Source organism: Epinephelus fuscoguttatus, linkage group LG14 (genome assembly GCF_011397635.1).
Source record: "Epinephelus fuscoguttatus linkage group LG14, E.fuscoguttatus.final_Chr_v1".
NCBI lineage: Eukaryota > Metazoa > Chordata > Actinopteri > Perciformes > Serranidae > Epinephelus > Epinephelus fuscoguttatus.
In genome coordinates this window covers 23,925,067-23,942,185 of record NC_064765.1, presented here as the reverse complement: position 1 = coordinate 23,942,185, position 17,119 = coordinate 23,925,067, and the positions used below count along the sequence as shown (strand labels likewise).

Below are 17,119 nucleotides of genomic sequence, written 5' to 3'. Positions count from 1 at the left end.
TTGAGAAATCTCAACTAGTATCCAGTCCAGCCACAACATAGTATGTCACAAAAAAGTTTCAGTTTTCAACATTTCATAAAAAATTATAGTATAGTATGTAAAAGATAAAAGTCATAAAAAGCCATAGTATACTATGTCATTAAAAAAAGTTAGCTTAGGCCATGAAAAATGTAAAAAAAAAAAAAAAGTCAGTGTTGTTATGTCATAAAATGTTATGAAAAAGTCATAGTGAGTATGTCCCCAAAAAAAAAAAAAAAAAAAAAATTGACATTAAAGAAAAGTCATAATATAGTATGTCATTACAAATAACATTAAAAAGTTACAGTGTAGCATGTCATAAAAATGTTATAAAGGGGATAGGCAACCTGCGACTCTTTAGCTCCTCTCCAGTGGCCCCCTTCAGCTAACAAACAAACAAACAAAAAAAAAAAAAACACAAAACAACTAACAAACAAAAAATAACATGGAAATTAATAAGAGTTATTTTTTAACATTTAAATTTTCATTTATCAATGCTGTAGGCACGTCAATCGTCTTGAGCCCAGCGCCTTGTCCTCTACATTTTGCCAAATCTCACCAAATCTCAATAGTGGTGGCTGCAGTAGTTTCAAGTCTCCCTGGCTTGGCTAGCTTTGAATTACAAATAAAAAAAAGTAAATGTTTAGGAAGAAAACAGAATTTAACTGTGCTTGAAGAGACTAATTTGTTTTTACTGCCATCTCTGCCATATTAAAGGTCCAAATATTCATACATAGCCCACTGCAGTGCCACCTGGTGGCAAGACATGGTAATGAATGCTCATTTAGATCTATTTGTAATGGTGACAGAACAATTTAGATTTAATAGGCTGTGTTTCTTTCATTGTAATGCTTTCTATGTTTTGCAGCTCCAGACAGATTTTTTAAAATTATTTCTGGGCAAAAATGGCTCTTTTGCTAGTGAAGGTTGCCGACCCCTAGTAAAGTATGTCAAAAAATGACATAAAAAGTCATAGTTTTATATGCCATAAAATTGTTACACAAAGTCAGTCTATAAAAAAAGTCATAGTAAAGTATGTCATAAAAAAATCAGAACATTACAAAGATGTATTTAGACATAATCAAATCAGCGCTAATCAAGCATCAGTAAAATTTTCTTATATTCCAAACAAGAAAACAAACTGCTGCTTACCTTTCATTTATTTAGTCGTCTTTCTCTGTAAAGACTTTTTTTTAAAGGCTTCTTCATCTCAAAACACTTCCAGTGGCGTGTAGCAGTCCTTTCATTAGTTCCTTCATTTTCATACAAGTTTAATCCAGAGTTAGAGCAGAAGCAGAGACCTTCATCGTCACACCCGACTGCTGATTCAAAAACACCCAGCAGCTCAGGTACGGGTCTGCAGTGACATTCAATCATATTCCAAACGAACTGTATAATTTATGCCTTTAAATTTTTCAATTGTTCAGATTTCTCCAGTGTTTTTTTGTTCATCACGTTTATGCTCCTTCTGCTCCAGTGACGGGGGGGGGAAAAAAGAATCACTCCATCTTCTGTTTTGCATGGAGACCGAGTCACTTGTCAAGAAACACTGACAGTCTTTCATAGCCTTAAAAGTTAATATATATATTTATATATAAAAAGGTGTTCATAAATTATTCAACAATGTTCAGTAGATAAAATACCACTTGCATTTCTGTCCTGAAATTATCACTTTGTGCTTTCTGCAAACAAAAAACATTGAAAAAGAAGCAGCAGATTTTTGCCAGAGGTTAATCCATATAAAAAAATCGTCTCTTTAAATCTAGAAGGTTCTCTCTATCTGTGTCGGTTAGATATTCCGTTGCTGTTTGTGGCGGGCTCCTCCAGCTCGTCGTCCTCAAAGCCGTGAAAGGTGGAGGTGTCGCTCTCCGAGGTGGTGCCGAACAGCTCCTCTGCTCCAGTAAAAGTCCCGTCTTCCTTCTCTTCTCCGCGGTCAGCTGGCACACAGGACAGCACAGGAACACAGTCAGTGGACCAATTATTTCTCATCATACATTTCTATCTGCATCCACCACTCCACTCACATTAAGAGTATCAGTTCTGACAGAAACGTTGTGCATTGTATGTATATCATAATTTGGTACACTCACTTTTGCATTGGCAGGTTGAGAAAGGAGACCCAGATTTACCCGTTTTCTTGATCGCACCCTGGCATTTGTTACAGTAGTTGTTGGGAATGCTGGTCCCACCTGGACCTTTTGGACCTACAAGAAAATAAAAAACAGAACGTTTTTTTAAATACAACACTTACACTGCATGTATTAATACTTGTAATACTTTTGTATTTCTATTTACCTTACTTTGCTCAAAATAAACTACACATTTTTTTCATTTAACAAAGAAACTCAATCAGTGTCTTCACCCCATCAGCCACACAAGGAGTTGGAATTAAAATTATGGGAGTATGTTGTGGATTTGTGACTAAGATGCAACATATACTGTCATCATACAGACATTTTTCCAACAGTGACTTAATTAGTTTTAGAATGTCTTTTTTTAAACTTTTAATATATGACATTTAAGCATTAATTGTTCATATATAAAATTGTATTTTGTGGTTTCTTTCTCATTGAATGTAAGAAGTTTTCTTTGCGCAAGGCCACCGAAGACGGTTGTATGATCCTGTTTATATGAATCTAACATAAAAACCATAACAGCTATAGCATTCATTGTTTCTGCAGCAGAAAGCTAAGGATTATGTGTGTGCAACCATGCAGTACAAATATGTGGCTCAAATCTGGTTACAACGCACGATGGCGCCGATATTTCCCTGGAACAGAGAGCTGCAGGAATGAGTCCTAAAACCCGGAAATTGGCATTTTAGCACTCCTGGTTCCCTCATCTTAAAGATAATGGGCTTTTCTTAATGGGTTTTTGGTTAGATGCCTGAAATAAGGTCTGTGATTAACACAAGCTTAAGAGACGTTTATGTTACTCGTCAAGAAAACAACTTTTTTAAGGTGATTCAACTGCTCCTCTATTAACGACAGCCATACTGACAACACACCAGTGCTACAACATTCATATTATGATATTACATTCATATTTTATACTGGCAGTTGTATAGAGCTATCTGTATTAATGCAACTAATATGCAAATATACGCATACTAACATCTCATGTTTTGTTTTAGAGCATAAAATATGTCAGTAAATACCTTATTCATGAATTCTGAGGCTAACAGGTGGCTAAATGAGACTACAGAGCATCATCATGCCGAACACCACTTTACAGCATCGCTGTGGTGGTGACCTTGAACGTCACCATGTTGTAGACTGACTATGATTTCATTATGTGCAGTGCAAAACCCACAAAAACGTGCGGTGGTGAAACAGAAATAAATGGTGAACCAAACATAAAACTAAACAATGAACATAGTTCAAACTATTATGGAGTGTTTAGAAACGTTTGTCAATGTTCCTACATTTACAAATATTTTTGATCAATATCTCCTGTGTGTTTATTCTGTAAAATTTGATGAAAAAACATCAGATTTTTCAATCTTTTTTAAGTTATGACAATTTTAATACATTAGTCAATTATTATATTTATTGACTTACACACTTTTCGCTTGGGTTGTGCAAATTTTAGAGATATCAAGATACTCAAAGAAATTACATCACAATAAGCAAAAATTCTAATGTAGACACTGGCAGAACTAAGTTAAATAGAAACAGAGAGCGCAGCATTGGAGTGGAGCATTCTGATGGGACAGACATACATTTAGATAGTAATGGTGAGTAATGGTTTGTTTGATAAAACCAAACATTAGGACACATGACAGGTGCAGCAGTTTGACTTCTTACGTTTGTGTCTGTCTGTCTGTTGTGCAGGGGGGGATTTAGACGCCACTGAGCTCCTCTCTCCGGCTCTGCCGTCCTCTGCCAGGTGGGAATGGGTGTAGTGGTAGCTTAGTCCCGTGCGGTTCCTGTAGCGCTTCGCACAGACTGCAACAGAGGGCAGATGTTCAGGTTGCATTTCTGTATCTAAAAATAATTTAGGCAACACATCGTTTCTAACTGCAGGATTAGTGTTTAGGATAAAGGCCTCAACATGCTTTAAATGTAATGAGACATTCACAAAGAGTCAAACACCCACCAGTGTGTGGTGAGCTTTAGTTATAAAGCAACATAACTACAAATATCTAACTGTGGTTTTTAAATTTGCAGAAACAACAGAGTGAAGAATGATCATCATCAAGTATAAAAAATAAACAGTCATGGTGTTTAATGAAGTAACTACTCTACTTGTGATGTAAGAGGGGGAAAAAGTAAGCACTTTAGATCTGATTACAATAGTCAGTCAAATAAAAGACAAACACAGACAACATAATAAGCATGTCTCAGTTTCACAGCCCCAAGGGCACTTTTCAGCATGACAAGAGTAAGATAATATAGGGTCTAAATCAATAATCACAGCACTTGTGACATGACCACTGAACAACCCATCAAAACAAATATCCTAAAAAAAACTACTGTCAAAAAGAAAAAGAAAAAAATCAAGGTACCTGAGGCTGAAGATTTCGTATTCTGCTTTTGTTTGTATCTGTCTGAAACAAACAAGAGGGAAAGAGACGGAGAAAACAGCATGAGTATGTGAAGAGTCACAACATCCAATACTGCCCAGCTGGAGTTTCCACATACAACTTGCATGTACAGGAGTACTTGAGGCTACAGTGACACTCGTTCACCTGGTTTGATCCCGTGGTTCCATTTCAAAACTAGAATTACCACCTCTAAGGTTGTATGCCTCTGAGAACCAGTCAAGTTGCAGGTAAAGCTAACATCCATGACTGACCAGATTCATATGTTGCCATGACAGCTGACAACGCTTCAAACATTGATGCAAGAAGCTGCATATTCTAAAACACAAATAATGTCTCTCCTTCTATTCCTCAGTTATGGAGCCTGAAAAGCGTTTTTGCAGAACATCATGATGTCACAGTGAGGTTCATGGTTTTAAATAGAAAATGCCTTAATTTCATCATCTTATTCTTTAAGATATATGTGTGGAATTATGCCTAAAATCTAATCAGTTCATTGTTGAGTCCATGTGGATGTTTGTGCCAAACTGAGGAAATTCCCTCACAGTTTTCTTTTGTAGAGGCAAAAAAACTGTGCTGGTAAATGAGTACAGTGGGTCAACTTTTTGACAGCACTGGCCCTGAGAGTATTTTTGGATTAACCTCTTGATCTGTGGATAAACATACACAGTATGAAGCTAATAAGTAAGAAGAGGACAAGTAAGACTGGGGGCCTTTTTTATAACTGCTTCTTTAGCAAAAAATTAAAACATGCTTGAATATAGCCTTTAAAAAATGTTTAGAATATGGAAAAGAAACCTTAGTGAGAGTGGAGAAAATTAGGAGTAGATTTTTTTTAAATATAGTATATGTCACACTACAGGCCTCATGCAGGAGGTCTTACACAAACAAATTTTCTCTTATTTTTGTTCGTATCCATGATTTGTTCTAATTTTGTTATTTTTTTTTGTTACTATTCATTGTTTTCTGGCAATCACTGGTTTTTTCGTATTTTTGCTCTTTTCTGACGTCAGACAAATGCGTGGTCAAGAGCACTCTTACCAAGATAATAGGAAAAAGATCTCATTTCCACTGTCCACCAGTTGTTTCTCCAGTATGGGGAAGTTTTAAATTTCGGTAACATAAAAAACAAACAAACAAACAAACAAACAAAAAAAAAAACAACTTTACAAATTAAGATTTTTGGGCACAAACCATCTGAAAAAATATACAAGTGCAGCTGAAACAATTAGTCAGTTGATTTGAAAATTAATTGGCAACTGATTTTAAAGTTGTAGTAGTCATTTTTCTTGTAAACACATTTCATGGTTCCAGCTTCTCAAACATTAGGAGTAGGACTTGCTGCAAAATTATTTTGATTAATCAAATTTAAATTTTTCTGCATTGGGTATAAATATATTTTATTATTATGCTGCAATACTTTAATCGGGACTTTTACAAGTAACAGAGTATTTTACAGTAGTGTATTGGTACTCTTACTTAAGTGAAGGATCTGATACTTCCTCCACCGCTGCTGCAGACATGGATTTTACATCATCGCGAACAATTTGCAATTGCTGGATTTTCCTGTACTGACACTCACAAATCATGTGTACTTTGTTTAAGTTTCTTTAACAGTATGTTAAAGCTACTGCAGAACTTCTTCTTCGCACAGCCTTTATTTGGTGGCACTTCATCAATTTTTCAAAACCTGCACTTGTAAAGTGTTTAGGGGGGTGCTACCTATGCTAATGGGGGATATATGATCAAGTAGGATTCATCACTCAGCCTACCTGGGTAAGAGCAGATTGGGATGGCTCAGAATGTTTGGTGCATCTTAAACTGACTTTACTGTTTCTCTTCAGAGAAAATGAAAAGAGAAATTTCAGAGAATGTTGCTGCATGAGGCCCTCACACCCAGAACACATTGCCTGCATGAGTAGTGTCTGACGGCTACCTTGCTGAACTGCTGCGGCCCCCATGCGTGCAGTGTTTACACAGACAGTGTTGCTGCTGCGGAGCTGCCTGCTGCTGTAACTACTGTTTCCACAGCTGAAAGCTGATACTCATTTATGGAGCCCTGCAAGCCACTGCATTGTCAACAACACAGTCATGACAATATTTTACAATAAAAAGCCTTGTGTTAACAAATGAGGGGATTCTGTCAACACATCCTCAGAGGGCTTTTATTTAGAAAGAGGAACAGGAAAGGTTGAGTAAAAAAGAAATATATTTTATCATGTCTCAGACAAATTATACTGAAAGGTGATATAACTTAAATGTGACTATCAAAAGACCATTTTTACTGTCTATTTCTGCAACAACCATTCACGTCCAGTGGGAAACAAAATAGGTGAGACTATTAATTTCTCAATGTTCTGTCTCTGAGCAGCAGCTGAGCTGTCTCTGAGCAGCACTGCTCCACAGGCAGTGTGGCCTGGATGACTCTAAACTAAGCATTGGATAAAAGGATATGACACTGGAACAAAGCTCATGTTTCAGAATTTATCTTTACTTACTGTCACAGACGTATGGCTTGTCGTCATCCATATCTGCCCTCCTGCGGCCTGAACCCCGACCCTGAGGAAAAACATCCAGATACTGTAACTCTCTGAAATGAAAATCTACGCCCAATGCCTTCCAACACACACACACACACACACACACACACACACACACACACAGCTGCAGCATCACAAGTGTGTATCATACAGCCACTATCTATGCAAAACACATCACACTGGGTTTAATGGGATTTGATGTGGTTAAGGTGTAGTATATAGTATGACTGAAAAATTAACCTAATGTTCACTGTGTGTTTTATAAAGAAACAAAACTGGTCAAGAATCTGACGATCATTAAATCTCCAATGGAGCTCTGACCACAGTGCAGCTGACAGTAAACTTGAGTGCATGACAACCTGTGTAGTTTGAGCACTTACTCTTCCTTTGCCCCGATGTCTCCTCTTGGGAGTGTCCACCTCGTAGTCATCATCATCATTGAAAGCATCCTCTGCTGCGTCTGCCTCCAGAACCCTCTGAGACAGAGAGAAAGACAAGGGACAGACCATTTCAGTACTCATTCATCTCTCGTTAAAGCACCAGCTTGCTGGGAGGAAAAAAAAACACCCAGCAACAACAGAGAGGAAGGAAAAATGAATTTTTCAGCTCTAGACATAAGATGCGTGCTTTGGTGACACATGTTGAAATGCTTACAGACCATACAGGTAATTAAAGGACCAGACAATTCCTTTATTGGTAATTTGTTTAGTACCAGTTTATAAATGAATTTATAAAAATTATCTGTTTATCTTGAGAGGAGAGACGAGCCATTATGCTCTGAGCCCTGCCTTCCTTTGTGTCCTTCCTGTAAACATAATTGAGATATGACCGACCAGCAGTGTTATGCACAGAGCCGAGCCTGCTGTGGGTCTTGCTCATGTCCAGGACAAGAAGATCTCCACAAGGCTCACCAGATGTTACACCTTTGATCTTACAGTAGTGACTGAAGTTTCACAACGATACTATACATCAGTTTTTTGGACTACTGTATGATATTTGCTGATATCATAAAGTCTGCGACAATATGATTTAGATTTGATTCATGCTTTTGGATGTAAATGGTGCCATAAAAATTTCCTATAAATGACAATAGTTATCGATGTTTTCACTTTTATTTTAAAATTTTTGGGGGCTTTTTGGGCTTTATTTGAAAGGACAGTGGTAGCGTGAGAGGGGGAAGAGAGAGGAGACAACATGCAGCAGGGGGCTGCCGTCCGGCATGGAACCCACAGCCACTGCGGCAAGGGCACAGCCTTTGTATATGGGGTGCCTGCTCCACCAGGTGAGCTACTCAGCACCCCAATGTTTACACTTTGCATAAAAATATTTGATGGGTGATCACTGAATAGATATATATTCAGATAAATGCAGCCCTAACAAATCTGTATTTCTGGCACTTATTCTAGCTCATTATTTAAAGGTTGTGACCCATGGCTGAGGTAAACTGACCTGGTTCCTAGGTGTCTGTGGCCCTGCGCAGTTACTGAATCTACATATTTTTCCCCCTATTTTTAAAAAATGTATCATTATGTGAGCATAACTTATCTATATGAGCAAATATGATATTGAGTGAAATGGGCATTCAAAGTCAAAGCAGTCTACTTGTCCAAAATGCCTCGCAGTGAGACGCAGTCACCTAATGAGCCCTGCAGGTCAGCTGGAAAAACTTGGCAAGTTGTCTTGACAACCAGTCTGGGTGCAACACTTCACTCTCAATGCCAGGCCCTTCAATCACGAGTAATATCACTGAACATTTACACTTCAAACATTTCTCACACACACACACACACACATACACACACAGCCAGACACACAGACAGCCAGACACACACAGTGAGTGTTTAGAGTAACTCACCTGGATCTCCAGGAGACTCTCCTCGTCGTTCTTAGAGTTGTTCCTCTTGTCTAGACCCTCTCCTCGTAGCAGAGCCTCCAGTGTGGTGCTCTGGGTGGGCAAGGAGTCCTTGGACATGAGGCCACCGTCTGCACAAAAACAAAAACATGTGAATAATCATCAACACAGTGTTCATACTTTGAGACAGGGGTGCTCAAAACTGTAATGACTGAGTGCCAATTTAGGGAGTCAGCGTGTGACTGAGGGCCAGCTACGTGCAATTGCAACTTGTCCACTGAAATTGCTAGATTTACCTAACAGCACTGGTGTTGATATGGTTCTCATGACACTCATGAGGTGCCACTAACTGCCTTCTGTAGGTCGTCATCCCTCACTTGGCAGACACTTGTCTGGGGGGGCGCGGTTTAAAGTAGTCTCCAAATAGCAGTATTAGGGGTTAGCACCCAAAATAAATTGTTTATTTTTCTCATTTTTCAATCATCCACAAGGCTCCACTTCCATCAGTGTGCCACCAGGAAAAATATCCCCCCAAGGTTTATGTTGTTGTTCATGTCATTATACGCTACATTATGGACCTAGAAGGCTGCCGGTGATCGGCACATCTGGGACAGTGCCGCATCATATTCAGTGTGTTTCCATTAATACACCTGCAACTTCTACCACTGATATGTTTCCATTCACATACCCAACAACTGCCAAGCAACACCAGCACACTCTTCTGTTGTTATGCATAACTCTCTCTCTAGTGCTGTTGTAGCTGACCGGCACTCAAGGAACCGGCAGGTGTGTCTTCCACTTCCAGTGTATTAATTTGAACTTGTCATAGTAACTGACTGACATGCCATTCTGTTTGCTGTGCTAACCTCAATATTTGGATACTGTGTTTCATATCACAGGCCCACAAATATTTATCCAGATCTCATTATTATTAGACTTTGATCTTCTGCCTGACCCTCCCTGTGTGTGCCCAAGGGAGTTTAATTTATTTTAAACAGTCTAGGCTATTTAACTGTTCTATATCATCAAGCTATTATTAATAGAAGCAGGGGATCTTAATACAAAGTGGTAACCACTGTATGTGAATGCAGGAATGAGTTTTCTGTGCTTTGATTACCTTTGATTACCTCTTCTGAGGTCATTTTGATGAAAGCAACTCAAAATTATTGTAATAAGTAAACTAGTATTCCACACAGAGAGAGAAATATTTTAAAGTAACATATTACTTTTAGATGAATGTAACTAGAAATATGTAATATATTACAATTTGAGAGTAACTTGCCCAACACTGCCAAGTCACTGAAAATGAAAGCACTGAAACACACAGCAGATAATTAAAGTAAATGCAGACATATCAAGATTTTTCTTGCCCACAATCGACGCAATTTAATCTTGAGTATCTGCTGATACAAGTCCCTGTCTGATACTTGTATTTTCCTGGATGATAGTGCACAGTGCCCACTTCAAGTACATTACAGTTATTAAAAACAATCCAATATAAAGCCTATGCTTTACAATTCAACAGCTCTGCAATGCATTCACAAAAAAACAAACTGCATCCAATCTGTTCCTTTGTATTTTTAAAACTATAATTTTTATTTTTACAAAACAACAAAGTTTAAAATAACAAACCCTCTCTTATTCTTTGTGGCCTTGCCGCTGTCTTGAGGGAACATTTCTGTCCCTTTGAGATTATTATCCTGTAGCCTTGCCTGGGTGAGCCCACCTGAATGAAATGTATACCACTGAGTGTTTATTTTTGTTGTGGTTATTGTGGCTTTGGTTGCACTTGCAGTGGTGTCGTGACTGTGGCTGTCATAGATTCTGCACCAATGTCTATCTGTCCTCTGAGCAGGGCGGTGAAACAGCATGCATCATAGATTACAGCAAAATGCAAGAGACTCTCACACTAAGCTGAAATGAACAAGTGCTTATAACTTCAGTAAATAACATCAATAAACAGTCTCATATTGCATTTTGCTGCAGCTTATGGCGTGTGGTGTTTTGCAGAGGGCGGGGCTCAGCCCTTGCTCATACACACACATGTAGCTCAGCAGAGTGGAGGAGAGACGGAGTGTTGGAGAGCTAATGATGGCTGCACTTGTGCTACAGTGCATGAAAACTTTGAGAGGGAAAACACCTGTGTAACAGCTAAAACATTGGGTCAAGTTCTTACTGGCTCGATATAACCAATCCCAATCAGTTAAAAAATGACTTGATCAGCCTTGAGACCAACCTTCGAGATCAGATCGGGACATCCCTCATATAATGCATGTATTCCCTGTCATGTTCAGGGGCCATGCAAAAATGTTTATGAGGGCAGTGGGCTGCACTTTGAGCAACACTGCTGTAAGGGCATGCAAACACATGTCTATTGTTCACTTTAGGTAAATAAAAAATTCCACAGGTATATGATGGAAGCAGTGGAGTCTGTACATTGTTAATGATCCCAAAGGTGCAGTATGTTACAGTCCTCTAGCATGTGCTGTTTCCTCTCCTTCATCACCATCAAGAATTGTAACTGTGACAAGAATCATCAGAGCTACAGTCTCTAACCTGTGTGAGCAGCTTTCTATGAACATGTTTTCATTGTGTCTCATCCGCTCACACTAGACCTAATAAAAGCATGTGGCAAATTGCTGGTGCTTTTGTTTGTTATAGCGGTTTCCATCTTTATTGCCTGCAACAGTATGTGTCATCACAACTATTATTCACAGCACTGTATTCCCGAAAAATGTATATTTTCATTCTGAAGAGGAAGCATTGTTATTGCTGTGCTCCCAATGATGCTGCACTGTGCAGACATTAGGCTGACTTTGTCCACAGGAATCTCTGAGGTACATTGTAGTTAAGTGGCTTATCGCTTTAACCTGAACACATCATGCAGATATCTCCTCCCACAGTACAGCTGAGGATCCAAACAAACAGTGTAGGAGGCAAGCAGGTTGAGCAGACAAAGCAGAGCAAACAAAAGCTTTGACAGTCAGTCGGATCTGCAGATCTTATTTACACAATCTCTTCTCCACAGACAGCTTCATGATCATCCAGTTGCTTTGTGGGTGTTTGAAAAGAGGACACACTTCAAAGCCCCCTGACTCCAGCTTTCTATCAGCCCTTCATCTTACCACTGCGCCCACTAGAAAGACTTTTGCAGAATATTGAACATGAAGTGCTGAAGTGACAGAAGATGGCATAGGTAAGAGGCAGATATGAGGTAGGCATGAGGTAGGCGTGAGGAGCAGATACAGCACGCTCCTCTAAAATGGGCCTCCTCCACCATGCGGCGGCAGCCCCTCACCATTGTGTCTGCACACGTTGACTTTCAACTCTCCGCGACGAGACAGAACCCCCCCACCCCCCCCCCTCCCTCCCAACCCATGGGAGCTGGGGGGCTAAAAATAGAGCCGGCAGCAGCCTGCAGCAGGGAGCTGATTCTGCATGCAGCCCCCGTCTCTAGCACACCATCAGTTAGACAGCCTGCCGAGGCAGCGAGACAGACTCTGGCTGCTGCCCTGTGCTGGCCACCTCTGGCCAGCTGTGCAACGTGCTCCGTATAAGAGACGCCAGGTTAAATCAGGGTATGTTTCCCCTCCGCTGGGCACTGGCAGACAGCGCGTACAATCCACTGTTGCTGGAGAACAGAAGGGACAGCAGGGTGGTGGTGGTGGGGTCTTAGCCAGCGCAAGCTCAGTGGAAAACAATAGGCTACAGTGGGATGTGTTTGGGAAACAAAGGCTTGGTTCATATGCTATCTTTCCATCTTGCCTTCTCTTTCCAGGCCTGCTCCCGCTTTCTTACTTTCTCAACTTCCCAAACATTTGTCTTTCCACCATGCAATGCAGAAATTAAATCTGAACTGGCGTCATGATCGTTATTTCCGTTTAAAAAACACAATGGATTTCTCAGTCTTTTAGAGAAACTACTAGAAAGCGAGAGACGTAACATAATGTTTCTGCTGGAGGCTCTCCTCTTTGTCATGTTCATTCCTATGGATAGTGTAACATCCCAGCGGGTATGCAAGCCTTGGGCACAGAATGGACCAGTTACTTGAGCTCAGGATCACTTGCTACAAACACACACACAGACGGCACGGCAGACTACGAGGAGAGATGAAAGAGTTGTTGGAGTAAAAGAGACAAAACCAATCAGTGAGGGAGGTGGTAAAGAGAAAATAAGATAGAGGGAGAATATAGACAAGAGGGTAAATGTGTTGAGTGAGCGGTTTCAAGTGGCAGCCCGAGAAGGCCAAACTTCATTCCATAACATTTATTAAATAGTGTCTGCAGTGGCTGAACTCTGTCTCGCTGCTCCCAGCAGTGGTAAATCTAATTACATGTTCTACTTCTCACAAAACAAGTTTACCAGCCGGGCTGAACACAGCCACATTTCATCCTCTGAAAAATGACTGGCACCCTGTTCTGCTCAGTGCGCGGAGACAGAGTGATATGCTTTTAGCCAGATTATTCCAGATCATCACCAGTAATCACATGAGCTGAAGGAGGTGGTGGAGGTGGGAGACAGGGGAGGGGGCAGAGAGATGGCTGAGCGGGAGGAGAAACCAAGAGGAGCAGAAAGCGACGGGCAGGTGGGCTGCTGAGGAGAGGCTGCAGAATCTTACCGAGCTGGAGACCGTAGATGCCCAGGCGTGGATCTGTGGCGTTGTGCAGCCGTCTCTTCTTTCTCCAGCAGCGGGCGGGGTATGTGTACATCTGCCCGGCGCCGACCCCTGTACAATAACAGTTGTAAACATGCCGACAAGACAGAAACACATTGATTGAAAAAGCTATACGATCTTTGCCATGTAGAAACACTTTGCAGATATTAAAAGAAGAAAACCAGATCTGGTATATTACAAGACATGAAGATCTTCACTTCTTTGAGGCAAATTGTCACACTGGTTATGTTTATTTATTTATTTATTTATTTATTTTTTGTAAGTGATTTTGGTGTTGAGATTTATACAGTTCTAATTTCTGAGGCGTTACTGAGATTATTACATTGAGGTTGCTGGACCCAATACTGATTAGCTCCAATATTACTAGATGACTGACAGATTTCTTTGTTTTATATCATTTCAAACTGAAAATCTTTTGGGTCTGAGCTGTTGGTTGAACAATACCAGCTGTCACCTTGGGCTTTGTTAAAACTGTAAGAGACATTTTTATCACACTGTATTAAAGCTGTAGTGGATACACTTTATAAAAATAACACGTAATGCGCAATACGTAATGCATTACCACCTGAAATAAACTGTTTATTGTTTTCATTTTTAATTCATCCACACCGCTCCACTTCAGCCAGTGTGCCACATACAAAAAATATCCCCCAAAGGTTGTTGAGTCTTGTCATGTCACAGCAGACTACATCATAGAAGGGTGCCAGTGATTGGCACATCTGGGTCATGCCGTACTGTGCGTTATCATGTTCAGTTTGTTTCCATTAATATAATGACATACAACGTATCCCGTTCTGCTTTTGCTTTGTTTTTTCTTCGTCCCAGTGACTGGCACATCTGGCCTGGGTGATGTTAGTAGCCTATATGTTGGATGTGTTTCCATTCACATCTCGTACAACTGCATTGTGTTTCATATCATAGGACCACAAATATTTATCCATATCTCAATATTGATCAGACTTTGATCCTCTGTCTGCCTGGTTCTGTGTCCAAGGCTATTTATTAATTTAAAAAGGTCTAGGCTATTTAACCTTTCATTAGGATTTTTTCTTTAATGACTGGGTCAGAACTGTGCAGCACTGGATTTGGAATGAACTGTAATAAACTGGAGCTTCTGCGCTTTGAAACAAACATGACCCTCCTTCATTTAAAATGCCTTTAAGTTCTTCTGAGGTCATTTTGGTGAAGGTAATGCAAAAGTATTGTAACTTATTACTCTACAGAAAGTAATACTGTAAAGTAACTAGTAATTTGTATTATATTACATTTTGAGATTAACTTGCCCAACACTGGTAACTACATGGCTAATTTCTCGCCTCAAATGTTTTACCAAACATATTTTAGTGTATTGTTTAGCTGTAAAATGAGAAAGTTGCTCTAGACCATGGGCGGCATTTGCTTTGGCTCGAATGTATCCAACATGGTGCCTGCATCACAAACTTTCTCATTTAACAGCTAAACAGTACACTAAAATATGTATGTGAAAACATGAGGCGAGAAATAGGCAATGCAGTAACAGAATATTGATTCACATTTGATCAGCATGGCCTAGTTTCACAGTCTGACCGTAGTTCATGAGCAGGGATTGACATGATTAACGGCTGCTTTAGTGATTCCTCGGCTCTGATTGGTTGTTTTCCTACAGCCGCGGTAGATTCTGGCAAATGCCATTAGAAGCACTGGGAAGAGGCAGATTTTTTTTTTCCCAATGATTACTTGTCTCATGTACAACTGTCTGGATATAGTGACAGTTTCAGCAAATAACACACAAAAAACAAATGAATTTAAAAAAAAAAAAAAAATCAATAATGAAAATAATTACAGGTATTTGCAACTCTTGTTAAGAGCTTTAGATCATTCATTCATTCATTTTCTGTAACCGCTTATCCTGTTGGGAAGCCTATCCCAGCTGACACTGGGTGAGAGGCAGGGTACAGCCTAGACAGGTCACCAGACTATCAGAGGACTGACACATAGAGACAGACAACCATCTTCTGTTCGGAGGGTTGGAACCTGAAACTCAACAATGCTGACCACTGCACCACTGTGCCGCTGCTTTAGATAATGTAGACTAATATTTTCCAAAATACCAATTTATCAATACATTTTAATTCTCAATATTTGAAAAGGTTTCAATGCTCATTTTCCTCAGTATTGATAGTATCGATACTACTTTCTCGGTTTCTATTCTCTCAAATAGCGAATTGGCACACACCACTGCAGTGCCAACGTAACTCTGCCTCCTCTCACTCACTCACAGTGGTGTCTGCTCTTCACTCATGTCATTCGAACTCAAAAATATGAACACATTTCACCTGTTCTAGCCTCAATGCACCTGTTACCTGTGGTGCTCAGGATTGATTTTAAAATTGTATTGCTTGTTTTTAAATGTGGCATCTTACATTAATGACCTTCTTTCCCCTTACACCCCTGCTCGCACTCTCAGATCTGCAGACCAGCCGTTGTTATCAGTCCCCAGGGCAAGATTTGAGACAGAGGGTAGTAGGGCATTTGCTGTTAGTGCTCCACAACTGTGGAACAACCTTCCATTGGGAATCAGACAAGCCGACCAGTTGTCCTCTTTCAAACTCTTTTAAAACTAATTTTTATAAACTGGCTTTTGATTAGAGTTTGTGTCTGTGTGTGTGTGTGTGTGTGTGTGTGCATGTGTGTGTGCGTGTGTGTGCGTGTGTGTGTGTATGTGTTTGTTTTATGCTTTCATTAATTTGCTTATCCTCAAATATTTTATGTCCATTTTTAGCTACACTGAACTTGAACCTACTCCAATCTTGTAATTGCACATTGTGTTTTGTTTTTATGTCTGTACAGGACATTGTAAACTTGTTTTTGAAAAGCCCTATAAAAAATAAAGTTTATTACCATTATTATTCCCTCTGGTTGCACATAGGCTTCTGCTGCATAGGTCTGTTTTGTTTCTTACGTGCACTTATTGCCTTTCGAATGTGTGACAGTATCAGAGGCTTTTGTGTTCATCATGTCACCTTGTTTGCTGGGAGTTCATTAGCCTATTTTGTTCTAGTTTTTGTACTTTGGTGATCGTACATCATTGTTAGCTATTGTCCAAAGGGCTCTAGTTAAGCTAACGTTAACTTCTGGAGCTTAGCTTCATTAACTTACCTGTAATCGCAGAGATAATAAAGGTTGGCAAACGTTATGCTGAATGATTCAATGTAAATACTGTAGCACCAAACTAACGTAGAGACACTCTTGGTAAAGATGGTAAAAAGGCCGTTATCCTTTTCTCACATTCTGAGCCAAAAACCTTAACTTCAGTGGCACCCTGATGCACCAAAATTTGATTGTTATGTCTCCAAATTGCCTCCTGCGAAATGCTGTGTACTGTGACACCTGCCATAGCGCCGCTCACTGAATGTTGATATTTTGTCCGAGTGAGTGGAGGGGGGCGTGGCTTAGCCATAGGTCAATTGCGTTTTCTTGTCAGCCACCGTGATTCTACTACATGCTTGACA

At 39.9% G+C, this 17,119-nt stretch overlaps 1 protein-coding gene across 1 annotated transcript in view; it reads right to left on the bottom strand.

Annotated features, from left to right (window-relative positions):
• LOC125901341 (zinc finger protein DPF3-like) overlaps positions 1–17,119 on the bottom strand; it is a 29,247-nt gene that overhangs the window by 2,618 nt on the left and 9,510 nt on the right. The window contains exons 3-10 of the mRNA XM_049596997.1: positions 13,572–13,679; positions 8,957–9,084; positions 7,482–7,577; positions 7,060–7,120; positions 4,526–4,567; positions 3,825–3,965; positions 2,109–2,222; positions 1,171–1,955 (exon numbers count right to left, since the gene is read on the bottom strand). Of these exons, the coding sequence (XP_049452954.1) occupies positions 1,795–1,955; positions 2,109–2,222; positions 3,825–3,965; positions 4,526–4,567; positions 7,060–7,120; positions 7,482–7,577; positions 8,957–9,084; positions 13,572–13,679 (851 nt within the window). The 3' untranslated portion in view covers positions 1,171–1,794. The remainder of the gene's footprint in view (positions 1–1,170; positions 1,956–2,108; positions 2,223–3,824; positions 3,966–4,525; positions 4,568–7,059; positions 7,121–7,481; positions 7,578–8,956; positions 9,085–13,571; positions 13,680–17,119) is intronic.